At 39.1% G+C, this 27,714-nt stretch overlaps 1 protein-coding gene across 5 annotated transcripts in view; it reads left to right on the top strand.

Moving 5' to 3' along the window:
- The window catches only part of fgf12b (fibroblast growth factor 12b), a 137,941-nt gene that overhangs the window by 49,011 nt on the left and 61,216 nt on the right, over nucleotides 1-27,714 (top strand). The window contains exon 1 of one of the 5 annotated variants that reach the window (XM_088611121.1): nucleotides 4,482-4,857. The exons of the other annotated variants lie outside the window; for them this stretch is intronic. Within the exon in view, the coding sequence (XP_088467247.1) occupies nucleotides 4,767-4,857 (91 nt within the window). The 5' untranslated portion in view covers nucleotides 4,482-4,766. Of the gene's footprint in view, nucleotides 1-4,481; nucleotides 4,858-27,714 lie in introns of those variants that run through there. 5 annotated transcript variants of the gene reach the window in all.

Here is a 27,714-nt window from a genome sequence, read left to right as displayed (position 1 = left end):
TCAGGCCATAATAAGCCAATGCTGTAACCCTATCTGTGGATGGTACTGCACTTGAACTTAAGTCTAAATTGAATGGGGTGGGGCGTACTGTATTTGATTCAGGCTTGACATTTGACCCACATGTGCAACATACTGCCAAAACATCATTCTTTCACCTCAGAAATATTGCCAGACTACGTCTTATGTTAGACTCAAAACCTTCTTCTTTAGAAGGGCCTTTACTTAACTGGTTCTATTATTTACCCCTGTCTCCTCTCATTGTGCATATCTTGTGTATTTTTTATTGTTGTTGGCGTTCTGTAAAGCACATTGAGAAGCCACCTTTACAGGAACTATATAAAATAACGTTTATTTTTCTTTTCATCATTATTAATATTTTTTGTTGTACATGTACCATCTGGCAGTTGCTTCAGAGTGGATTCTTAATTGTTTGCTATAATGCCATTGACCTCCAGGGCTACTCAAGGGCCTTTTTCATTGTTTGAATTAGCCGCTTCTGTTAAGAAGGCTGCAAGAAAGGTTCATAGCCATTAAACTGTCAAATTATTCATCTCCTTCATCTCATTTTGAGATCTATAGGGCTTGTATAAGCATTAGGATGGACCATACTTCAGATCATAAGATAGCTAAGAGGTATAATGTCCTGTTTCATATTTATACTAGCTCTCATATTACTGTACTGCCAGAGACTAATTGGTAAAATGGGAAAGGGATTTCACTATATTGTCTCATTTACAGACATGGAGACCTTTTTTATGGGCTTTGGAGGTGAGGGATGTTCATATAAAGTAATGAGCCTGTATGTTGAGACATTTCATTTCATTCTGTATTTGGAACACATGAAAGGTTATAAATGTGAGGAGGAGTTGAGGAAATCATCAAGAGAAATAAATCAGGGTATAAGGTTCTCAAGACGTGGACAAACATGATATATTGATATATATATATAACCATGATATAAACATGAAATATCACCACAGATATTTCAAGACCTCCGTAGCAAATTGAGATTTTAGAGGAAAAACTTCCAACTGGTTTGGAAAAGCAACTCATTGTGTTTCTATGGCTGTCTGATGTCTTTGGGAGAGGACTGGTTCAATCAGTGCCAGGTAAATTTCAAAGGAAAAAAAATCAGATGAAAATAAGAAAGACTGTGAATCAGTAAAGCAAATTCAGCCCATCTAGCCTGTTTGGTCGTTAGTAGCTAGTGGATCCAATAATCTCATCCAGCTGTTGAAAGACGTCAGAGTATCAGATTCAAAACATGGTTGGGTAGCTTCTGATTCACAATGAAACTGCAACAGTCTGTATCTTATTCTCTTACATTTTAAACAGTGATTAGAGATATTTATGTTGTAGTGTTGTTCTGTGTCCTGTAGAACATTGGTAGGATTAACTTGTCAGTGCTATTGACAGCAGCCAATTGTGAGTGCGCAGCCTTCTCCACCTGACTGCAGACACACAGGAACAGTGGCACGACAGCCCACAGAGAATTATCAGGTCTATATGGCAATCCTACTAGTTTTGTTAAGGTCCCAGAGAGGTTATATCCAATATCAACTTTGTAACATTTCCATTTTGACCATTATTTTTGGTCTGTGTTTTTCAGTTCTGTATCACAAGTGTAATGCAGTGCGGAATAACCGTTTGTCTTCTGTACAACAAAAAAACGAAGATGTCCAGACTCTTGAGAATGTGTTCTAAAGAACTTACAGTAAGAGTATGCTGAGACTAGCTGTTAATATCTCCTTTGATCTGACTTGTGTTCTGCATGAAGAATATTAATGTACAGTATGGCTTCAAACAGGTGTTTTAGTGTACCTCAATGTAGACTTAACAGAAGGAGGAAAATAATGAGTATGTACACACTCAATCAAACATCTCAATCAGTAAATGAGTTCCCAATAAAGGAGTAATGGTTTAAGGGCAAGTACAATCAGTAGATTAAGTGCAAAAGTGAAGTAATGCATAATTAATGTAAGCTTAGTATAATTGTGTGGGGATTAAATGTACAGGGTTCTGGTGTAGTTGTGTAGATTCCTGAGTGGTGTAATATTAATATACTGTGTACTATGTCTAGATACCTGTTATGTAATGTTACATGTTAATATTTATGTGTACACTTTGTATTTTTTGCGAGATTGTGTTCGTGTAAAACATGCCATCTTTGATACAAGACACATTTCTGAGAAATCAGACAAAGTATCGTTTTATTGGATTGCTGTTTACACTTTCTTTGATGCGTTTACAATATGGGCTTGAATCCATTAAATCCAGGTGGAGAATTTATTTTGTGCAGATCAAGATGTGGTTGAGCTTAGATACAGTACAACACCTTTTGGCGAATTGATCAAATTGATTAAGAGCAGTAACCACCCACCCTGTATGGTGGAACCAATGGGATATACTGTACAGTGCACCTAGCCATAAAGCAGTCGTCCTAAAATCAGGACTCGTATCAGATGCCAAAAAGGATTATATAACACCGGGCAATGGCGGCTTTCATGTGACTGTACTGTAAATGTGAGTGTAACATTCAGTTTTACAAGTCCACAACCCAGAAAATATTAAAAAAGAGAGATGACGGTGTCACGTTCTGTGCCAGAACAGAAACCGTAACACACAGAAACCAAACACATCTGAAAAACCACTTAGTGACTGACCTGTCTCTAGAACAGGAGACTTAAACAACAGCCTTCCACAGTTGCTCCTGCCCTTTGTTATTGCAGACGAACCTAATCAGGACATTGATAAGTGAATAGATAAAAACCCACACTCACAATTGAGTGAGCTGCGCACTCACAATTGGCTGCTGTCAATAGCACTGACAAGTTAATCCTACCAATGTTCTACAGGACACAGAACAACACTACAACATAAATATCTCTAATCACTGTTTAAAATGTAAGAGAATAAGATACAGACCCACATGTTGTGTGGGATGATTGGTAAGGAAGGGGCAGATCCTAGGAGTGTCAATGAGGAAATGTGTTGGGAGAGGGAGAGGGGTAAAAGCAACACTGAGGTGTTGAAGAGGTGGGTGGAGTCCAGAGGTTTGAAGTCAAGGGTGTCATGTACAGTAGTAGTACTCTAGTTCTCTACAAGTCAAGTACATGTAGTACTAAAATCCTACTGTAAATTTACAATATGGAAATGATAATTAGTGTATTTAGATAACAAAGGCGCGATGCCAATCAACGTAAAGGGGTTGGTTTAAGCTAATTTAGTCATTTAGAAGTGATTGAACTCTCAAGGATGTCCTGCAGCTACAGAATTTGCACGGAGAATATGACAGTTTAAGAATGAAAAATTACTTCATTGGCGTTCATACCTTTTCCCACTAGGTGGGGATGTAAGCAAAGTGGTGGTCAGTCGAAACGTAGAAAAATATTTCTTATTAAGATGTAGTATTTACCGATAGCTTTTCTTCGACTCTAATGCATTAATAAGATTCATTCATAAGAGAATTTAGGAAGTATTTCTTTTTTGTGTTGTTAAATGCTGGTTAAAACCACTTGTGTGATTTTTCCATATTGGAAACATTCGAATCTAGGTCAAGACACGAGTGGTGATTTCTTTCATCGGACACTCTTGAAGTCTTGAAAGAACGAAAACCTCAAGCATGGGCGCCGTTATCTTTTCGAGACACGGGAATAATTGCATGTAATACCGTTGGCACTCTTTAATACATTCTTCCACAAACGATTACAATAATATACATGAATGGACTGTCATAAAGGTCAAGTAAACGACCTTAAATCATATAGAGAGGTTTTGCAGTACTTTTTTGGGGTAAATGCTTAACTGCGTACGGAGTACGGGCGCCTTCATCAGCGTAGTATTTTATGCAGATATTATTTTAAAAAATAGTCTGTTGTGAGTCTTTTGTAAAGTAACATAAAATATGCAACATAATGTTTTTTAAGGTCTTCTTTAAAATGTGATGGTGATGCAGTGCTTCCATAGGTTTTGTCAATTAAGTTGGGTACATGTAAAAGTGCAGTATCGATTCGTTCACAATATCGGGATCCTGCACGATTGTTCAACAATTTTCGGTTTAATATATATTATATATTAAGGTGATTAAAATATAGATTTGTAGACGTAAAGATTAATCGTAATCATTCGAGAAGACGAATTTAATTCAATTTCTTTTAGCATACTGTATAATAACGAGCGGCTAATGAATATACAGTAATCGTTTTCGAAAACTGCTAATACAGTATAAGAGTGCAATCGTACCGTACTGTATTCCAAGAGGTAGAAAATAATAACAAGAGAATATAGTATACGAAACAAACGCAAGATTTTGTAATTGACATCTATTCACAGTTTTACAGTGCTCCCGGTCTTTGCTTTTACTACCTTAACGACGTAAAGTGATGTACAATATTACCTCATTCGCGGAAATCCTGCCACTTACCCCGCAGTTTAAGTTTGGCGTGCGTGTTCTCATAGTAACCCACGTTTTACGTTTGCTAGTAAAGAGGAGGTATGGTCTATAGAAATTAATAATTATTCTGACGTCCTTGCGCAGCTCCACGCTTAGACTCAACCTATTTTGGCAAACTGCCTACATTGAAAAAAAGTCTCAAGATGTGTCGTTTGAGCGTTTACATTTTGCCGTTTCTTTTTGTAGAAGAATACGAAAACTAGAGATCGGGCTGTCACCACAGGCGAGCCGAGGTGGCTATGCTTCTGTAACCCTTCGTGCTCTATAGTGTTAGATTGCGTGAGTAAGGATAGGAAAACATTTACCCAAATCAATGAAGATTTTGAAGCATTTCCTGGAGAAAGGAGCGCATATGCTGCAGTGTCTATGTGGAAAGCGTTTGAAATCGACTAGAAGCGCTAGTGGTAAGATGATGTTTGCATGCTTTTCCCCTGAACATTTGAGACTATTGTCTTCATCGGTGGAATAGAGTGAAAAGAATATCCTCCGACCCTTCATCAGGCTGGTGAAACTGTTCTTATTTCACAAAGTCGAATTCTGTCTACGATTGGGAGCATGGCGGGCCTGTGGTTAAAACCACCACAAATACTCACACCGGCCCTTGTTTTATTCAGTTCCTCTAATAAATACAACTGATTTTTACTGTATGTCCCTTCTCGTAATTGCAGCTATACATAGCTGACTGGCTAAATGCTTTCTGATGTAAGTCCCCAATGGGGTATGCGTACTGTTAATGGAGCACACGAAGAAGTAGTCAGTTTGCATTAAGTTTTCACTTAAATACTAATGAAGCTGCGTCTGTAGTTTTATTACTTCATTGGATAGATTACTGTACCTACAGTAGTCTGTCGATCTGTTAGTGTGTGGTGCTGTTCTCTCCATACGTGGTTTCGGTCCGATTTCTCATTGATGTGCAGTGTTAACTGTTTTTTCTTGTTTAATGATCAACCCTTTTGTAATGTCTTAGCGGCTGGTGAACGACGTAAAAAGAATTTCCCTGCAGCATAAACTGTAATGCAATATTTGGAGGGAGCGAAGCACAACTACATTATTAATAAGCTAAATCTATTTCTTATAAATTGTGCAATGTTTTTAAAGAGAAAACAAAAAGAACTCAGTACACTCTTTAGAAAACTGGATTTCAAATTCTCTAAAGGTGACACCTCAGTAAAGTAGTGCAGAACCTTGGCCAGACACTGGGAGGAAGAAATCCCAGACCTTTACTGTAGGTGGTCTAGAAAAAGTTATTTTTGTTTCAGAACCATGGACAGCACAGCCCTAATGCTTCATAAGACTCGAAAACTCACTCAAATATGGGTATGCAGACACTTCTACTGTAATAAATAAGTAGGTTTTAGCATTTTATCTGATTCTGCTGTTAATAATTTCTTTGTAATTGAGTATTTTATAGCAAGAGGTAACAAACTGAATGATAGCTGTAAAAAATACAAGTTAAAGAATATGAATTAATTAATGGTAAACACCGTTTTCAGCTACTGTACTGCATCAGGTATTTGCATTGGTTTTTCAAATTATATTTGTGAAGTTTATATGTATATAATATGCATATTCTTCATGCTGGGAGATTACTTTTGTTTGTACACATGGCTGGTTAGCAGCTATTAATATACAGTACAGTAATTAAAAACAAGTTTATGTCTTTGACATTTGACGTTTGTCAGAACTCTTGATTAGAACATGTTCTGTGTTAAACCTCTTCCCCATTTCAGTCAGTGTTTTTGGACCAGTGGTCACTGAACTGGAATATAAACTTTGCTGAAACATTCAAGTTTTCACAAAAATATCAGATTTTGAACCATGAAATAAAACTAAGACACAAAAAGAAAAGTACGATCAAATCAAAAAGTTTCAAAACTTTTACTTAACTCTTCAGTCTACATACATTTTTGCATATATCAATTGATTTTGGATTAATGGTGTCAACACTTCAGTTTTTTTTGTAGTTTAAATCCTTCTCTGAATTAGAAAAATGAAGGAATCCTATGCTTAGACTAAATCTTTTCTAGATGTTTGTGTATTTTTAATGTTTTAGAGATTGATCATGTATACATTGCATTATTTGAAGATGTGGGCAAGAAAAAGAAACAGGTGAACGTTTATAGGTTCTTGCAGTGTTCAAAGAAGCTTTTCATTGGGATTCAGTTTCCTCTTACTTTCCTCTTCCTTTCCAAAGACATGGCTAGTTTAACTGGTGTTTTTGTGTGCTCGTTTGTGCTCTGTGAAGGAATAGTGTTTTCAGGCTGTAGTCCTGCCATCACTGCACTCTGCTCTCTGAATGGGCTCCAGATCGCCATAGCCTGTACCAAGAATGAGAGTCTTTCTGATACTGGACAGATGAACACATGTGTACTTACAGTAGAAAATAAAACCAATGACTGTGTTCAACGCGTATGGAATACTTACTGCAAAGTTCACATCAAATTGTTTCTAATTTATTAGCTTATCCACTATTGTCTACAGTATGTACTAATCTGCTGGGATCCCACCGGTACTGCGTTTGTTAGGTTTCACAACTTGCCTGTTAAAATCCAGCGGGAGTAGATTGAAAACCCCGGTGAAAGATTTGAAAATATGGTCCACTGTGTCTACAACAGGTAATGAGGGCTACACTCCTCACTGGACCTGGAGCTCTATCTGCATAGAGTTTGTCTGTTCTTCTTGTATTCGTGTGGGTTTCCTTTGGGTGTTCCAGTTTCCTCCTAGTGTTCAAAAACATACTGGTAGGTTAATTGGCTTCTGGAAAAACTGGCCATGGTGTGAGTGTGCGTGTGTGCCCTGTGATGGGCTGATGTCCTGTGCAGGATGTACCTTCACATCCATTGCTGGAATAGGCTCTGTCTCCCCTGTGACCCTGTGTCACATGACGATACAATGAATAATGATAATATAATGATTAATAATATAATTTGTACTTATCAAAGAATATTTTCAATTAACAGGTGGTAGGTATTTGGGTAGAGTGTATTGCAAAATTGAGTATAAAAACATGACAGACTTAGGTATTTATGCTGACACATCATTCAGTCAAATTAATGGATGTTATGTTAAAATTGTACAATATACCATTAAGTCTAAATGTATAATATACATTTAATATAATTAAACAGTTTTGGTCACATTTTTGGTCAAAATGTTTTGAATACAAAGATCATGCTGGAATCAGTCTAAAGGAGAAAATCTGTTGGATTTTGGGTTTAAGGGAATATCCTGCACTAACAGACTGATGAAATGGAAGCGCTTGTGTCTTAAACACTGAAGCCTGTTAGGAGGCCTGATCCAAGTGTTCAAAATCCTCAAACACACTGACAGCGCAAGTGACACAGTGGAGTTCTTCAGAGTAAATAAACAGTGAAACACAAACCAGAAGTCACACAAAGGCTAAGATGTACTGTATGTGGGAGAAGCTCCCTAGCGTGAGTGGCACTGAGACTTGAAACAGCACATTTGTTAAAGTTTATGTTCCTGTGCATGGGTCTGTTAGGATTGTATTCATGCTTTCATCTTGTGCCAACTGCATGCACCCCTGCAGTCAGCCTCTAGGGGCTGCTCCCTTCGTAACCCTTTCTCACTGATGACTTGCTCTTATGTCAGTCATTATACCTGTAACGGGAGTAGGTCTAGGCTCCCGTGAAGCATTGTTCAGGACCCTATGCAGACGGTATAATATGGAAGTAAGTGGAAAAGGATTAGGGAAGGAGACGATGAGGATCAGGAGGGGTTGACAGACAGGGGGGCATGACGATGGTGAACTGGTGCTCGGGGGTGGTAGCCAGGGCGAACTAGTCCAAGGAGTCCAGGGGAGAAACCCGGGGCAAAGTCCAAAAGTCCAAAACCAGGTGATCCAACCGAGACAAAACAAGACAGAGTTAAAAGCCAGAACGGGATCCGGTACAGAGACAGGGAATAAAAACGGGATGACGAGGCCAGGCGCTCTGAGGCCTGGACTCAGCAGGGTCAGGACGCCGATAGGAGGCATGTGCCCTCAAGCCGTGAATGTAGGGCGACTTGATGGTAGGCGGGCCTCCGGGCATCCGTCTTCCAAAGCAGAGCTCAGAGTAGCGAGAGCACCAAGCTTAAATAAAGAGAGGCAGGATTGGGGGCAGGTGCACGTAATGAGATAAATAAGAAAGAGCCCGATGCCCTTAAGAGAAGAGATTACGATCGTGACAGTACCCCCCCTCCTTTCCAGGGTGGCTCCGAAGCCCTAAACAAAAAAGATCCAAGGGGAAAAAAAAGAAAACAAATAGAGTCCCGGACTTCTGGACTACCGTCCGCGGGGTCCGTAATGTGGCTCTGCATTCTGTAATGGAAGCCGGTCCAGGCTCCCATGAAGCATAGTTCAGGACCCTATGCAGACAGTATAATCCAGAAGTAAGTGGAAAAGGACAACGGGGAGGAGACAATGAGGATCAGGGCAGGTTGACAAACAGGGGCGTGACGACAGTGAACTGGTGCTCGGGGGGCGTGGCCAAGGCAAATGAGTCCAAGGAGTACAGGGGGAAGTCCAGGGCAAAGTCCAAGGTCCAAATCTGGTTGATCCATCCGAGACGGAAACAAGACACAGTTAAAAACCGGAACGGGATCCGATACAGGGACCGGGAATAAAAACAGGATGACGAGGCCAGGTGCTCTGAGCCCTGGACTCAACAGGGTCAGGAAGCCTTTAGGAGGCCTATGCCCTCAAGTTGCGGATGTAGAGCGACTTGATGGTAGGCGGGACTCCGGGCGCCTGTCTTCCAATGCAGAGCCCAGAGTAGCGAGAGCACCCGGTTTAAATAAGGAGGGGCAGGATTGGGGGCAGGTGCACAGAAATAGCAAAATGTGAAAGAGCCGGAGCGCCCATAAGAGGAGGGATTACAATCGTGACAATGCCCAGTTCAATGATGAGACTTTCACCAGGAGCCATATCACCCTGCACCTCACAACTGGCAAACCACTGAAGCTCAGTAGGCGTGAGCCTGGTCAGTACCTGGATGGGAGACCTTCTGTGAAAAACTAAGGTTGCTGCTGGAAGTTGTGTTAGAGGGGCCAGTAGGGGGCACTCACCCTGCAGTCTGTGTGAGTCCTTATGCCCCAGTATAGTGACGGGGACACTAAACTGTAAAATAGGCACCCCTTCGGATGAGATGTATTACCTGACTTGCTGTGGACATTAAGAATCCCAGAGTGTTTCTCAAAAAGAACAGGGCTGTTATCCTGGCATCCTGTCCTAATTTCCCATTGGCATTTACCAATTATGGCCTCCTAATAATCCCCATCTATGAATTGGCTGCATCACTGTTTTCTCCTCCCCAGTGATAGTTGGTATGTGGTGAGTGTACTGGTGCACTATGGCTGCTGTCGCATCATCCAGGTGGGGCTGTACATTGGTGGTGGTGGAGGGGAGTCCAAATTGCCTGTAAAGCGCTTTGAGTGGAGTGTCCAGAAAAGCGCTTTATAAATGTAAGGAATTATTTTTATTATGAGCAAGGGAGAAGAATAGCACATGGTTGGTCACAGAATTGTAAGGACTTCCAAGTGTAGGAACCTCACAGTCAAGACAAGTAGCAAAATCATTACAACTAAAGGTGAACTCTTTGCCATAGGGATGGCTATTTGGAACACTACAATCCTGTTTCTCACCGCAAAAGACTTATTATACTCTTTCTCCCCTGTTTATCCTTGAAAGCTGAGCAGCAGCTTGTGAAACCCAGAATCCTTCTCCTTCATCTGGGTCACAGCAGCTTGTGTAGTTAGACCCCAGCTCTGAAGCTCTGTCAGCAGCATCTGCAGGGCCCAGGCTTGTACAGCCCAGACAAGTGTAAGGCTGCTACAGCACCTTGCCAAAGGGACTTTGGGCACTACAGAGAGTCCTGGGAAATGACATCACCATAATAGTCTGATCTTACTTGAGCACCATGAAAAATAATAGTACACAATTCCAGAAGGTAAAATGAAAATCTGTGTGTGAAGGCAATTAAATAAAGGCAGTGGGAAGGTTTGATGCTGCTAATAACGACAACTCAAGACTTCTGGAAGTAAGCTTTGTCTTGTAAAAAGGTTTTGTATTTGCCACATTAAGTGAGAAAACATTTTAGGTGAAAAAATATATGTTATTATTCTAAGTACTGAGTGATAATATGAGAACTGCTGTATGAACCTTCTTTCAGGGAACTGCTTAAGCAGTTTCAGCATGAATTGTGAAAGATGGGAAGATCACTTTCAGTTTTCAGTTGTATTTGTTTTAGGTTTCCTTTGCCTTACTATAACCAGGCTTGCAGCACTGCATGTGTGGGTTTTATTCCCAGCTGTGGTTATTATTTCAATTTAAAAACTGCAAGGGCAAGGTACTATGCTTATCTGGAAATGACAGAGGTGAACTCATCATGTCAGCTCTGAGTCTAGATTGTGCTTCATATACTCAACAGCCATCCATTATTTAAAGGCTAGAAGAATGAGTGCCCACCTTCTAGGCTGAGATGGCATGATTCTTGACAATAAAGAGGGAGAGTTAGGGAAGAAAAGGAACGAGTCCAACGTCCTACTGGCTTAAATGATTTCTGGAAATTATTTATTAATCTGTATACATTTTTATCTGTATTTTGCATGTATTAATATTGCTGTTTAAAAATAAAAACTGGAATTCATAAATATCTACATATTTACTCGTGCAAGCACTTTAAATTAATTAAACATTGCAGCTTTTTTTGGGCTGCTTATCGCTATTAGTTTGCATTTTATTCTTCCACATTTCTAAAAAAAAATGATGCACACCTTTTTAAAAGACGTTTTTGGAAGAGAACTAGAGATACAGTATTTGCAAATGTGAGTCTTTTCTCTGAGGTTGTACAAGAATCCTGGTGTTCTTTTTCTTCACACAGCGCTCATGATCTTATTTCAGTCAACAAAGCCAAAATATTTACATTTCAGAATTACAAAAATAATATCCACAGTCATAAAGAATCTAGAATTTAAACATTAGAAGTGCGAATAGAGAGAATTTATCAGGGCTTCCTTAACAAGGGCACGTACAGTACAGAAAATATGACATGTAAACAATCAGATTCATCTTTCCTTTTTCTAACCACCTTATCCAATTCAGGGTTGCGGGGGAGTCGGAGCCTGCCCCAGCAAGCAACGAGTGCAAAGTAGGATACACACAGACACAGATACACACACATTCACACCAGGGCCAGTTTTGCAAGAAGCCAATTAACCGGCCAGTATGTCTTTGAACTGTGGGAGGAAACCGGAGCGCCCAGAGGAACCCCACATGAACATGGGGAGAACATGCACAGAGAGCACCCCAGAAATTGAACCCACAGCACCAGCGCTGGGTGGAAGCAATGCTAACCACTGTGCCACCATTGATATTTTGAATTTAATTTAATTCCAAGAACTAGACTACTAAACCACTGTAAACTACACATACATTACAAGAACAACACCAACGCATTCTTTGTTAAAATTAGTGTTAATGTTTTTCATAAAGTATACCAATATTTGTTGCTTATTTTCACAAAGCAGCCTTTTTATGTTACAGGGAATGTAGACTGTACAAGCTGTGTTATACTGTAGGAAAGCACTGCAGTAAATGGTGCCCAGTGGGGCTGTCATGTGAGCTTCCAGGGTAAAAGGAGGTAAGAGCCTCCCATTTGCTTAGGCCACCAAGGGCTGTGGCTATAGTACAGTATGTGCAGAGAGAAGTGTTTGGATTAGCCGTGTTCAAACACCTGTATTAGACTGATCCATCCTCGGGGCTGTAGTAGTGAAACAGATCGAACACTTATTTTCTCTACCAAAATGACTCATTATTGGGACAATTTCTAGCCAACTAACAGAGCGGTAGGCAATACAAATCTAACTTGATCAAAAAAGTGGTGGGAGCTCCAAAAAATGACGGGGAAAGCAACCCTAGCTATTACATTCTTAGAATATAATATCCATTATATTTACTAATCCGTGCAGTCACTCAAATCAGATGTGTATATGTAATGTACTTGTAGTCTGTGAATTAAAAGAAGGCACCATTATTTTGCTATTCATGAACATTTCTGTCAGCAATGCCCTATAACATCGTAAGTCTATACAGAGTAACTGAAATAACTTGTCAAGTTGTCAAGTAGAAGACAGAGGAGGAAGACTGCAGCTTTTTTGTAGGTCAGACTTTGAGAATGTTGGCTGCCATCTTGCTTGGGCAATTGGGAGCCCAGTGTATCAAAACAACTGGGTAGTGGCACAGTTAAACTGTAAGAAGCTCTTTCATGTTTTGTAAACTGCCAGTGAAGACTGCCGTCATCAAAGATGTTATGCAGTGATATTTTGTAATATAAGGCACAGAGCCATCATTACACAGATAAGACAATTGTAAAAATCAGCTAAAATCTCAGAAAGGGTCTAGAAAAATCTGCAGTGTGCAAGATAGAAATCTAACAATGTGACTAGACTGGAACATGTATTGAACTTGCTTGTTCACAGGTCTGTGCTTGCTGAGGTAGATCTGTTGTAGAAGGGGTTAAAGTACTGCTGTGGTTCTTGTCTGAGTCTTTATTACCACAATTGCACTGTTTGGCCATTCAGGAGAGAGGTTTGGTTCAGCAGCAGTGAAGCGATCTGATGGCCTGGTATCAGTGGTGTCATGATTGTGTTCTACAAGGGTTAATATGACGGGTTTCTCTACCTGAGGCCGATGCCAGTGTTTGATACAAATAACGAAAAGCAATGGCAGCGGGTCTGTATGGAGTTTGCCTTAATCTGACTATGTACTGTAACAGCTCATTGACTGTTCCTCTTCCCCATCAGTCAGTCTTGAATACAATACTCCCTGTGGATGACGTTTACTGTAGGCACTCATGTCACTTTTGTTGCTAATCTGTAAATGAGAATCTGACATAATCTGAAATGTTTTCATGTGTGGAAAATTGTTTGGCGGGTCAATATTGTTTCTTGAAATTGTGACAAGTGTCCAGAAAATGCCATAGTGCCTGAATTTCATGGAAGGCTTTTTGGTGCTATGATGTCATTGTGTTCGTCCCTATCCCAGCCCTATACAACAAGGCATTAACACATTCTACCAACTGTCTGCAAGATGCTGATGCAAGATGTTGTTTTGAGCCCGCCCCCACCTTTAAAACTTCCATAACTGCCTATGAGAAGCCCTTGTTAGTCAATGCTGCATAGACTTCATCAGTGTGTCCGGCCAGCTCCTGCATGCTTTCGTGCTATCTGTTACATCACAGCCAATCCATTACAGTGTGGGCAGTGTTTGTTTTCCCTGCATATCGCCTGAAAAACCCAGCAAATCAATGAATTTGCCCAAATTCATTGCTTTATGGAGTAGAAAAAACACAGTGACTCATAGAATTGTTTTGCATTGCAAGATCTTCAGTAGAACAGTTTGTTTTTTAAACAGCTCGACAGGGCAATCTTCTGGATCTGCCACTTTCCACTGTGATGTACATTCTCAGCTCTTGTTAAGATCACCTATATGCAATATGGACTGTCATCCATTCAGCACTTTCTGACACCCCATAGTCTAATTCAGTATGTAGGAGTGTAGGATTCTAGCTTGTATCTTGGAACAGGCAGGGTAAAACCTTTTTCTGTGTTGTTCTATTCTCTATGGGTATCAAACGCTAGAGCCCTTGGGACTGCATACTGAAGGCACGGAGTGCGCTGATAATTTTACACCAGGATTTCTCTCGTCAGGAAAACAGGAAGGCCAGCTGGAAGGATGGCAAGCCTCCTTGTATTCACCTCAGGAGGTCACACAGGCACACTGACGTCATGCATTTGCAAGATCATTTGAAGCATAAGAACAGAACGGTACTTGTCGTCTGCTTTTTCTCTTCATCATTGAAGTGGGTCCCTCTCTGTGGATTGGCAGCAAACGCCTCAGGAAGCTCATTCCCCTCATGGTGCAGTCATTTTTTCCTTAACACATGAGCAGGAGTCTGGCTGATTGTGGCCAGGCTGTTGTTCATTTCCGCTAGGACTGTGGTTTCAATATGAGTCATCTGTTAGTGTTTTACCAGAGGGCCAACACTCCAGAGAGCACTGCTGCCAAGGGATCCAGGGCACGATTTCTGTAATATATTAACCCTTGCTCACGGGTAACAGGGAGAAATAAGCACCATAATTTTGGACAATCTGATAAAAGGTTCTGCTTTGTGTGCAGCATGGATCTTATAGGATTCCCTCTTCTGTGTCAGTTTGGAGAATTTTAATATGTTTATTTTCATGTCTTTTTGTTAGGAAACTTCTGCGTGATCCTAAAATTCAAACAGGCTATATTGGACACATTGTTCCATTTTCTAACCACTTTATCTAATTCAATGTCGCAGGGAAGTCAGGAATCCTGGCAAGCAATGGGTTACACCCTGGATGGGATGCCAGTCCATCACAGGGCAGAAACCCACATGAACACAGGAGGAACGTACAAACACCACTCAGATAGCACCCCAGGAACTGATCCCAGGACTCCAAGGTGGCCAGATAGCAGTGTTTACCACTGCGGCACCATGTCATCTTGTTTTCTTTAAATTACATTCATTGTCAGGGTTTTTCAGGAAATCTTTCAAATTATTGGTGGTCCAATGCCCTTTATTAACTGCCATGCTGATTAAGCTGGTAGGTGTCTCTCAGTTGTCCCTGTGCAGTGAAGGGCGTGGTCCTGCCTTGTGCCCTGTGACTGCAGAAAAGACTCTGGTTTACCGCAACCCTCACGAGGTGTAAGTGGCTTTCTGACAGCAGAAGGATGAAGATGTGACAGTCGCTATACATAACCTGCAACTAACACTGCATTGTTTTTAGGATATTTTATAAAGGCACAGTATTTGTGTTGAACCATGGTGTATTGGAAGTTGGAAGGTAACAGAAATCCAAAATGAGGATGTGCTGTAGTCCTGATTTGCTTCTTGACCTGATATCCTTACCACTGTGTATAACCTGCTTTCTGTAGAAGAGAGATACTCCAGTTCTTTGACTTTGTCTTTATTGCTTGTGCCAGATACTTGCAACTGTAGTGCTTTCATTTTCTGTATTTCTTCTTATCATTTTTGTTATTATTTTCTGTATTTATTTTAATTATTCAGTAGATCACTGATTCCCATGTACTGAACATGGGTTGAATCTAACAATTTAAAAAACATTTTTATATACCCAAGTTTTCTAAGTACCTGTGCTAACCTACAGTGTATTCTGTATTTAGAGGCACTAATATTTATTATCTTTGCTCATTTAAGATACTTCCTATCCTTCTGGGGTAAAGTAGGGGTAATGTTTGAGTTCTGGCTTCCAGGGTCTGGGGCCAGCTTGCCTTCAGTAAATGAGCATGAAGCTACAGTTGAAGGAAGAGATTCTAACCCATGCATGAGAAACCTCTGTCCATTGTTTTAACATGTGAGGCAGCTGGAATCCTGGGTTCTTTCAATCTTTTTTTATGAAATGTGCTTTATATCATGTCTCTTCCTCTGGCTACATCATTTTAGCTCATGTTTAGACGTCCCGTCTCCATTTTTATATACCCACAAAAAAGGTCAATAGTATTAAACTGCTGTAGTTTTAAAGTGATATTAGAGGCAGACCTCCTAATTCATCTCCTAGATTTGTGACATTTATTCAGCAGTTTATTAAAAGAGCAACAAATGTTTCACAGTACTTACGTCAGTGCTGTCTATAATCGTGGGCCGACTCGGGTTGTGTGGTGCTGCTGATGAATGGAGTTTTTAACACGTTGAAGAGGGATGACAGCAACCAAGTCCTCCTTCACCTTTGCTACCCTAAATCGTAATCCTCCATGACGTCACTTCCTGAAAAGCTAGAAGTCCCCCAGTAAGCTCCTCTCTCTTCCTCTGATGAGTGTTTCTGCACTCCTCCTCCACCTTGCACAGCTGCCCCTTGGCTAACTCCTCACACTGCACAGGGGTCTGCTTCTCAGTCAAGGAGCTTGGCCCTCAGCCCTTCTTAAGCCTGACTTCTCTCTTTAAAAATTAATGGGTCTACACCTTCTTATTCGGTGCCTCTGTTCCTCGTGAGTGGTTTATTGGCTGAAAGGCAGAAGGAAACCTTATTACTGGTTTGGCGTGCTCTGAACTGAACCCAGGGCCTTAGTGAGGCAGCTATACTAACCACTGCACCATATAAAATTATTTATAAATATAACAAAATAGAAATGAGTAATGGAGAAGTGTAGGTAGTGGGTCTCTGGTCACCTAACTGGTGGATTATAGGTTCAGGTACTCAATTCCAATGGAATTACCGACGATATGAGAAGAAATACTAATAAAAACCTTCCTGCAGAAGGTCACAGCTGAAAAGTTACTTTGTTTTCTTTATACTCTTCACTGTTGAATTATCCCCTATGTGGTTCTATAAAAATGTGCCGTCGTGCTCAGTTTTTCCCTTCACCAATGAATGAATGAATGAATCAGTGCCATCTTGCAATTAACACACTTGTAATCGGTTTCCCATTGTCCAAATTCCAAAGCAGGTTTAAAGGGGATAATAGTTGTGAATGCCCTTGGAATAGTGTGCCTCACTTTACTAGCTAGCAAAGGTATAATGAGACCTAGAGTTAGAGGTTTAGGGGGTTTATGGAAAGAGTGGGCTGTGCTGTTCCTTTGAAATAAATGTTTAGGACAAAACAAAGACTATTCTACAGCTAACAGTAACTTTATACTCCTTCACCAGCATGGTTTCTGTTAGTTCCTCTTTGCTCTGTGACTCCATGCGCATGAGCACCAGCAACCCGGATTTCTGCAGGATTTGAAAAAGATAGCTGTGCAATAAAGGCAGGCAGAGTTTGTAAAATACACTGTAAAAAACACAAGAAAGGTCACAAATGAGAGTAGGCTATTTGGCTTATCTAGTCCATTTGTTATTTTGGTAGCTTATTGATCCTAGGATCCTAGGATTTCTTCAAGCAAACCAGGGTGTCAGCTTTAACTGCATGGCGTGACAGTCCTTTGTATAATGAACTGCCGTCTGATTTTAAATGAGCTTCCACATACTTTCCTGCTGAAAATCTATCCTATCTCTATCATGCTGTTTGCATTGTTACTTTTCCTGCTTGTTGTTCACTATTTTAAGCACCTGTGAATGTCATCTTTACTTCCGTAGGAAAATTCATAATGGAATGTCTTTAATAATTGAAACAATATGTGGAGAGCTGTTGACCATCCCTCTAGTTTTAGATCTTAAAATAGAGAGGGTGAGGAATGGGGTCAGTTTTATGCAGGGGAGTGGAAGGGAAGATATGCCCTGGAAAAGACAATACTGTATAATGTACTAGTCGCTAAAAATGCTATTTTTCCAGTGTATGACAGTAATAATAATAATAATAATAATAATAATAATAATAATAATAAACTTTATTTTATATAGCGCCTTTAAAGGTGGCTTCTCAAAGTGATTTACAGGATGACAATAACAATAAATAAGAAGACTACAACAATAAATAAGAAGATTTCACAAGATAGGGCACAATTGTAATTACAACAATACAACAATAACAATAGAGGAGACCGTGGAAGGTGGTATTAAGAAGAGCAGAGGGGTGAAGAATGGAAACAGTTAAGTAAAGGCTTTTCTGAAGAAGAAGGTTTTGAGTCTGGATTTGAAGGGGTTTAGAGAAGGTGACTCTCTAATATCCTTGGGCAAAGAGTTCCAGAGCTTGGGGGCATAGCAGGAGAAGGCCCTGTCGCCCATACAATGTAGACGGGCTTGGGGGACAGTAAGGAGGGCAGAATTTGAAGAGCGGAGGTTGCGAGGTGGGGAGTAGGGCGATAAAAGTTCAGACAGGTATTGAGGTGCCAAGCCATGTAAAGCCTTATAGGTGAGCATGAGGATTTTAAAGTCTACGCGGAATGTGACCGGAAGCCAGTGCAAGGACTCCAGGATAGGAGTAATGTGACCACTTGCACTAGACTAGAGTAATCATGAAAGTGACCCGAAACATACAGCCAATGTCGCCAAAATTCCTTCAGAAGAAAAAAGAAAATCTTAAAAGATTTTCCAGGTCCATCTCCAGATTTAAATCCAGGTGAACAGAAATTTACACTCTAAAGAAAAAAAAAAGTAAGTCACGACTCTCCAAGAATAGGTAGGAGTTCAAAGACCTTTGACTGCAGCAGAGCTTCTTGAGTGATCTCACTAAGAGTTTGGTAAACATAATGGATTCTACAGTAGATTTCATGCATTTATTATGTTAAAGGGATATGCAATGAAATACTGGCTTTTACACTCTGAAGTTGAAGAGAATGTGTCTCTTTACTTATAGTCAGTTGAAATCACTGGGTTGAATACACAGTACATAAAGTAAATGCTTTTGCTCTATGACCAAATATATGAATGGAATTTTCCAAAAATAAAATGTATATTATGTTATATTCCTGATTCATCTTGATTTCATTATCACAATTGCTTGACTGTACAGCACATACCAGTTTTAATTGTCCTGTCCCAAAATTTTTTGTAGGGTATTTTGAATGAATCATTACTTTAGTTTATCAGTTCAGACAGATTATGAGAAAAAGCACTTTTTTAACAGTCTTGTCTGTTGTAAAAACTGCGAGCATGCCATGTCTACAGCAATTATTCAGGCAGTGCTTCATTTCTTTTTGTTACATTTGAACTTTCCTTTCTCCTGTGTTAAATTTGTTGGACAAAAAGACTATGCCAGCTATGCTCAATTATACCAGGAAAGGATGCTAAATAATTGTTTGAGCTTCCATGACTTGAATCTCTCTAATTTCAAAATTATGCAGTAACTATTATGGAAAAAGGGTTTATTTGCTATGACTGAGAGGTTTGGTTTAGATCAATTTAGAATAGCTCTGTCATCTTCCTATAAAACAGCCAAAGGAAATGTTTCTTATCCTGCAATGGGTGTTGAAAGACCTTTAATTCTGATGCATTAAAACATCAAGAAAAAAGTGAATAGAAAACGTTTAAAAAAAGACATTAAATGATCTGACATTGCCCTCTGCTGCTGAAAATCTAAATTACAGAACTGCCCCTTTGGTTCAGTTCTCCAGCTCCATTTTTCAATTTTTACACACTTGTTCCTAGATATTAGCATAACAGTTTATTATACTATTAAGTAAAGAACAGGGTAAACCATATCATCACTTGATCAGTGTAGCTTTTTCTTGTGCTAAACACCTTTACCATTAATGCTGTAACATTAAGTTTTATTGTCTTTTGTTCCTGATGAATGTTTCAAACTTTCATACTGTACTGGGAAATATTGGAAATCCAAATGCTAACTTGATGTGTTGTTCCAAGTGAAATTTTTATTTTAAAAGTTTAACTTTTGGAGGAGTGGAAGAGAAGTGGACGATCTAAGTTTCCCTTGAATCTTTCATGGTATTAATAAAAATTAATTGCTCTGTTTCAGAGGAATTTGAGATTGCAAAGGCATTCAAATGCTGTATTTTTAAACAATGAAATGTATTAACTTCATGCAGGAGTTAAGGAAATATACTGATTGGTTTGCCATTGATGTAGAGTGAGAGCAGGTTCTCTTCATTGGTGGAATTTTTAGTTTGGAGTTTTAGATAAGTGGCATTTTTCTTCTCATGCATGTTTCAAGAGGAAAGTCTTTAAATTAGTTATTAGTTTGCGTATGAAATGAAAGAACATGAGCTGCCATCAATGATTTAAAGAGTTTTTCCCCTTCTATTTTGTCATGTTGTTTGTGCAAAAGCAGGCTACAACAGGGAAGATCTCAGGGCTTTACTTAACCTTTTCCACCCAAAACTAATTCTTCCTGTGACTGTGAAGTCAGTGTGAGTATTCATTTGCTGTAAAATAATTATATCCTGTAAATACAGAAAAGAAAGATTGACTTGATCATTTTTGTGCAGAAGAGATGAATACAACTAATTGCACAGTAATGTTCTGTTAGGAACCATTACAATAAAATATTTAAAAGTGCGTTTTGACATGGTATTGTGGTTTATGGGTTGTTAGACATTACAGTGGTGTCTTTAAGCTGTGCTGCAAAGACAGTGTATGCTTAAGAAAAATGAATCCAGAGTTTATTTTAACTTAATGCTGCTTGAATGTGTTTGACTGATGACTGAACTGAACAATGGACAGGGTCAATTTTTATTTTTTTGTAATTTTGCAAAAAAATAGATTATAGACAGAAAAAATATTATTATTTCAAATGATTTCAATGTGGTAGTAACATACAAGAGTGCACAAAGACAAAATGCATTAAATACAAATGCATGATCATGATCTACAGTGATGAAACTTATGTTTTAACAGTTAATGCAAAGTGGAACACATTATTCATTAGTGATTAGACACAACTGTCAGCCATTTGTCCCAATACTTACACTCACCTGAAATGGGGGGTGGGGGGTTTGAACACAACGAATGACATTGTTCTACATGGCTAAACATGTCTTCAAAATAATACGCAGCAAAAAAATGCTGCCTCATATTAATTATTATTAATTTATCTGCATTTTAAATTTCATTAATCCACAGAAAAAAATGTACAGTATCAGCATCAGTTGTCAGTCTGTCTCCATTCTTGCCACTGTAACTGTTGCTAAAATCATCCATATTTATCAATTTAGATTTTTTTGGAAGAACATAAATCATACTGGATCTTTCCACAGGATGCTGTATTTCTGCTATTTACTGTTTTTTTTTTATTTTAAGGGGCTGACAAATATAGAATTAAATAGGTTCTCAGGTTCATACTCAGGTTCCCCTGCCCACTAAGTGACCCTTTGAAGCTTGGCGCCTGCTTGTAAAATCGGCCTTGGCGTGAGGGTGTTTGTGTCTGTGTGCCCTGCGATAGACTGGTGTACTGAGTCCTACCTTGTGCCCGTTGCTTGCTGGGATAGGCTCTGGCTCCTCCATGACCCTGGATAAAGACGTTAGAAAATGGGTGAATGGATGAGATTACTTTTGTGTTTAGTCACCAGCTTATATGGAGGTTTACCTGTATAACCAACAACAATACTAATAACACCAAGTTCTTAGAGGAAATTACCTGTATAGAGGCCACTATTATATTTCTATATTACATTTAAATTTAAGAACTATAGTAGAATATTTACATATATGTACATGACAGTGTCTTCACTGTGTTGATAGTATTGTTTCCTATTTTCTGTTCATCCGTAGAGTAAGATATCTAGAACAAAAGAGATGTAATATGCGACTAGAAATATTTATGTATAAAGTAATTCATTAGACCCGGTCCTTACATAACAGAGGTTGTGTGGAAAATAGTCTGTAGACTTTGTGATGGGATGTAAAAACTTTATTCACCCAGTTGTCAAAGAGGCCAGAGGTTTGCTATGCTGGTCCTGAGGCCCACACACCTGCTGAGATTTTTCCAGTCACCATCTAACTCACTGAACAACTGAACTATTTATTTACTTAACAGTTGGATCAAGTTGACTTAATTTACTGTTTTCAGCTCTAAAACATACTGGAGATTTCTTTTTAACTCCCGTGTTTCACAAGTAGGGTACAATTCCAAACTTCCGAGTAGAAAAGAAAACTGGCAAATGTTCCAATTAAGCTACTCATTAATGTACTTAATTAAATAGCTTAGCAAGAATGAAAATCATCAGGCAGGTGCTATCTGCAGAGTCAAGGTTGGGAATCCCTGAAATAGGATTGGAAAAGGAAAAGCTGAGTTGTGCAAAGGACAAAGACAAAGGATTGAAATCTAGAGCTTTCAAGAAAATGAAAATACCAAAAAAGATTAAAAATACAGGTACTTATGTGGGTATTGAATAATGGGTAGGTGTGATCTTTGCCTAGAAATGTAATTCACACTTTTATTAGCAATGCCCAGCTTCACATCCCAGCTAACTGAAGTGGAAGTGGACAGCAGATACTGTAGGAAGAACAGGCTCCTTCCCATCCATCCATTTTCTGACCTTTTCTTTCAATTCAGGGTCAAGCAAGAGCCAGAGCCTATCCCATAAGCAACAGGCACAAAACAGGGTACATTCTGGGCAGAATAGATACTTGCAAATGCAGTTAACCTATCAGTATGTTGTGGGACTGCAGGAGTCACTCAGAGCACCTGGAGGAAACCCAGGAGAACATAGGGGGAACATACAAGCTCCACACCGATAGCACCGTGGGTCTGGAATTGAATCCAGGGCTCCAGCACTGCGAGGCAGCAATGCCAACTGCACCATGGTAACGCCAGGTTCCTTCTCTCCCTCCGTCAAACTCTGGAAAATACATTTCCCTTGAGTACCACTGGGTGGCAGTAGATATCAAGGAATACAAGTGTAATTGTACAGGTTCTTCCCCGAGCAGTTGCCTTTTAGAAGTTCTTGTACTTACATTGTTTCCTGTATTTCTTCTTGAAAGATCTAGATTAAAAATATTATCTTGTTCTCCAGACTTTCCAGGTTGACAACCTTTTGATTAATTTAGTAAGTTCTTCCTGGAGAGACTTTTAGAACAAGGTGTGAGAATATATAAGCGTAGTGAATGAGCCCAATCCATAGAGAACATAAGTATCTTGGAGTCTCCTGGGCAATATTGGACAATCTGTAAAAGGCAGCCTTGAAGAAGTGCTTTTATTCATGGTATCATGCCGAACCATTCTCTAAACCTCAAATGACTTAATGTGCTGTGAATAGGGATGATATCTTTTCAAGATGGTATTTAATCAAGAGAATAGTAGATTACCTTTTTCAAAGACTTTTAATTCAGCTGCTGATACAGTATGTGCTTTGTAATTTTTGTGAAATCCTATGGGAATTTCCTTATCCGACTCTTCAGCTGTTTCCCTTTCTCTGGATTGCAAAGACTTAAATCTGTTTAAACAAGGTTAAAAAAAAAACTTGGAAACTACTGTCTGCAGAAAACTGAGGACACGATTGTGAAAGATCACATGATCTGTGATAGTGTCTATGCCATGATATGGAAGCAGAGAGACTTAAAGGAATTTTTCATTTTTAAAGTAGTCAAATATTTTAAAGAAACAGTACATATGCATACTATAGGTTTTCGCAAGATTTAATTTTCCCTGTAGCTTTGCAGGGGTTATTGTTTAGACCTCTGTGTAGAATTAAACTCTGTACAAATTTAAAGAAATGTCATATATTTCTGTACGCGTACAGTATACTTTACATTATTTCACAGCCTGCAACCATTCTTAATTGAGTTACTGATCTCCGATTTTCTGTTCCATTTTGCCATTTTTTAATTTTATGCATAAGAAACAGCTCAAAGTGGGTAGTGTGGTGGACGTGACCTGAAAGGTGATGGAAGTAGGGGAAGAGGGACAAAAACCTTGATTTCAAGTATGATGCAGAACCTAAAGCAGAGATGGATGCTGTTACAGTATATCCAGGGGGCTTAGGGCTGGAGGTTCTTGGAGAGTTCAAGACCATAGAGTAGCAAATTGAAGGGAGGCATGGATGAGCTGTACAGAAGTCAGATACAGCCGTCGGGAAGGAGAGCATGAGCAAAGATAAACAGCTGTTCCGCCTGCCTGAAAAGAGTATAAAAATTTAAGCTGAAGCAAAATGGGACTCTGAGAAGAGCGGAGACATGAAAAGTCTTTTCACGTCTGCTTCTACCTCTGCATTATTTGATTACATTGTTTAATGTTTGCTTCTCAGCTGTTGGTTCAGAGTAAATGGCAACATCCCCACTTTCCTGTAAATAGTTTAAATATCTCTCTATCCCAGCAGTGGAACAGTAGAGCTGTACATATGAAAACAATACATACAGTAGTTAAACTGTGATAGTGATTGTAAGGTGTTGTGAAGGGCTTGAGTGCAAAGAGCTAAGCAGATGGGAAAATACTGTATATTCCGTGCCATGTGTTAAAGCTGAAATAACATGAAGCACAGTTTTAAGTGCAGACTGGTCATTACTCATGTCCTGAGCTTTGACGTCTTTGCACTTAAACACTTGATTTTCTTGGCTTTATCTTATCCTCACTTTCCCCAAGGAGATTCTCTGAAAGCGAGAGATTTCGCATGAGGATGCACCAACTGCTGCAACGCTGTTCATTTTCACTCAGTGTCCAGTAGGTTTTCCTGGATAAAGGCATGGACATAGGCAACACGCATTTTTTTTTAATGGGAACCTTCACGTCTTTCGTAAAATGCTGCTGTTGGACTCCCCCTGCCTGGTGCTGGCAAGAAGCTCTCTCATGACCTCAAGCAAAGTCAGTGGGCAGCTGGTTAAAAAAGGAAATAAAAGGAGGCACTGCTGAATCATGACTTTGGTACACAAACAGAGCTTATATCAAATCAGGAAGCAGGTGTCAGAAAGTAGCTTCTAGACTGAACCTGTATTATTGGTACCTTCCTTTCCATCCTTACCATTCCATAGTAACACTATGTGAGGATGGTATGGCGACAAGGAGGATAATGCCTTGTGTTTCCTACAGGATTTAAAGAAAAAAAAATGAACAATGGTTCTGTTCCAATTGAACCATGATTTTACAGTATACATGTTTAAACCTTTATTTTTCAATTAGTCTTGTACTTTGTGTTACTGTGACCTGTGAGACTATCCAAGTCTGCATGCTTTTCACAGAAGGTCAACCATTTCCCTGAATTCCACGTTGAAACATTTGGGATCCTTGATCATTTAAATGGTAGCATATGCAGTATACAGTATGTGCATCTTGGTAACCTCTCTGCAGTGCTTTTACTCTACGTACAGTAATCTACAGACAATCTTCGTTATTTTTACAAGAATAGTGTAAAACACTTTTTCTGGCAGTTAAAGGTTCTGTATATCATCCTTTCTAGTTACAGAAATCCAACAGGAATTGCTTTATCTGGAAAGTCTGTTTTTTTTTTCTCGTCTATCCTGGTACCTGTTCCTTTTCCAGGATTAGGCTAAATGCTTCTGTCAGGTTGTTGACTAATAATGTTCCCTCAGAATCTGATTACTTTACAGATGTTGTAATTTCATGATGCTCTATAGTTTTCTAGTTTTTGTGTGGTTAACCATTGTGCTTCAACCAAGCTGGATTTAGGAAAGGATGTTTTTGTTGTGATCAGACATTCACCATACAACAGCTGATAGAGAGAAGAAAAAGAGCAAAACACCTCAGTATTTAAGTGCAATACCAGAAATCAGGGTGTGATGACTACTATCGCAGTACCTCTGTATTCTAGATATACTATACTGTTAGACAAAGTTATAACTGTAACTATATACTGTAGTTAACTGTACACTGTGATTGGAAACAACTGTGGTATGAACATTGATGAACGACATCTTAAACTTGAACTTTAACTTAAGGAGTCTGTCTTCACTGATCATGAAACTTTCATCTCAGACACACAAGAAACTAGTGACACTCTCATTTGCAGCAGTGTCTACACAAAGTTAACTCAAAATCAGTAATAAGAACACCATGTTGAAATGGCAGTCAAACCTTAGAACCTATGAACACATTTTCTGACCTTGACATTACCACCAATAACACCTCTGTTGGCCGTGGTCCAGATAAGGTTAATGTTGTCCAACATCTGGAAAAATGGCAATGACAAACATGACAACATTAAGATTCTACAGTAGTTTTGCACTCTTGACTGCACTGTCTGAAGATGAAAGCTGGAAGATGTCCAAAGCCTGCATTAAGAAGATCCAATTCACGCTACAATCTAAGCTGTCTACTCAACAAACACTGTCAAATGTATGCTAAATGATGAAATATGAGCCACTAGATAATTTCATTAGGAAAATAAGGCTTAAATGTTTGGGATACCTACATATAATGGAGAATATGTCAGTTGCTAAAGAAATACTATATAGCAATGTTACCCACCTGAAGAAAGTGTTAGAGGACTCTCAGCCATGTGATGGACAGAGGACATCAAAGCTGACCTTGGCTCAGAGCAGACGAATATGAGATAAATTGTCTGGTGTGCCTTGTTAAAAACATTTAACCCAAGAACCCATGAAATCACTAAATATGATTTTAATATATAAACGATGTGTTTGTCATACAGTACAGTATGTGTGAAGCAAGTTAATGTGTCTTTATCAGCTGCCCTGGTGAAAGTCACTGCAAGCTGGCACTTTGAGATGACACAGTGAAAAAGATCTATAAATCTATAAATAAAATAAAATAAATAAAATAGAATATAGATCTATAAATAAAAGCTTGTATTATATAAGCATGGAGGATTTCTGAAAATGGGTTTCAGAAGTCTTGAATTGGTTATTGGTATCATATTGCTCAAAACCTAATCAAAGAAAAACTATTCATTATTAATAAAAGCAGGAATAAATCTTTAACTAAAAGCACTTACAGTATCTCTATATCAGACATGTAAGTCTGTGCAGCTGTCCATGATGAGGCCCTTCACATCATTATCTCAGCCTCTCTCTGTTTCTATTAAAGAGCTTGTGGCAATGATCAAATGCTGTCCTTTAAAATATACATTGCAGATAGGTCTGTAGACTATTCCATGACATCTCAATGAAGAATGCACATTTTCACGATATATGCTGGAAGTTTCTCAGATAGCACACAGTGCCTAAAGTCTCCTCTAATTCAACTAGTCATCTGGTACTACAGCTTATTCCTTGTTGTTTCTGCTGAAACAGTGATTTCAGTGGCAGCAGTAAGGTTGTGATACAAGTCTGCACCTGACCTCCAACAACTGAGAAAACATACAGTGGCTAAATGTTTACCCTTTTTTTGTGTGTATGGACTAATGTTTGTATGATCATTCACTTACATACTGTATGACTGCATTACAGTCTACATTATCTTTTCAATCATAGTAAATGTGTGAAAATGTATTTATTGGCCAATTACACATTAGTTATCATATTTACAATAATTTAAGACATGCTAAATCAGGATAGAAATCAGAAATACTTAAACCTTTGAAATTCAATACTGTATATTTAAAAAAAAACATTTTCCTTCTTTCTGTCAAGTTTATCAAAGCATATAATCAGATTCTGACGTACCCTCTTAAACATGGTAGGAATAAGTGTGGTGCTTTTAAACCCTCACCAGCATGTTTTCAGCTTCAGTCTTTCAGTTTTTCTTCCCAGAGGTAGGATTTAGATGAATTCAGATCCATGAATCCATGCTACACTCAGATCTATCCACAGTATCAAGAAACCTGTTTGAACCCGTCTGAAGGAGCACAGGAGTCAAATGGTTTCTGTAAAGATGCTGTAGATGCCTAACCAATTTTAGGCTCTATTTCAATGTTTTATTGAGGTCAGAGTGGTCAATATAATTCACACTTTGATAATTTTACCAGCACTCC

Source organism: Lepisosteus platostomus, chromosome 2, assembly GCF_059453375.1.
Source record: "Lepisosteus platostomus isolate fLepPlt1 chromosome 2, fLepPlt1.hap1, whole genome shotgun sequence".
Taxonomy (NCBI): domain Eukaryota; kingdom Metazoa; phylum Chordata; class Actinopteri; order Semionotiformes; family Lepisosteidae; genus Lepisosteus; species Lepisosteus platostomus.
Note: the sequence above shows the minus strand (reverse complement) of the source record. Positions and strands in the feature narration are given on the sequence as shown.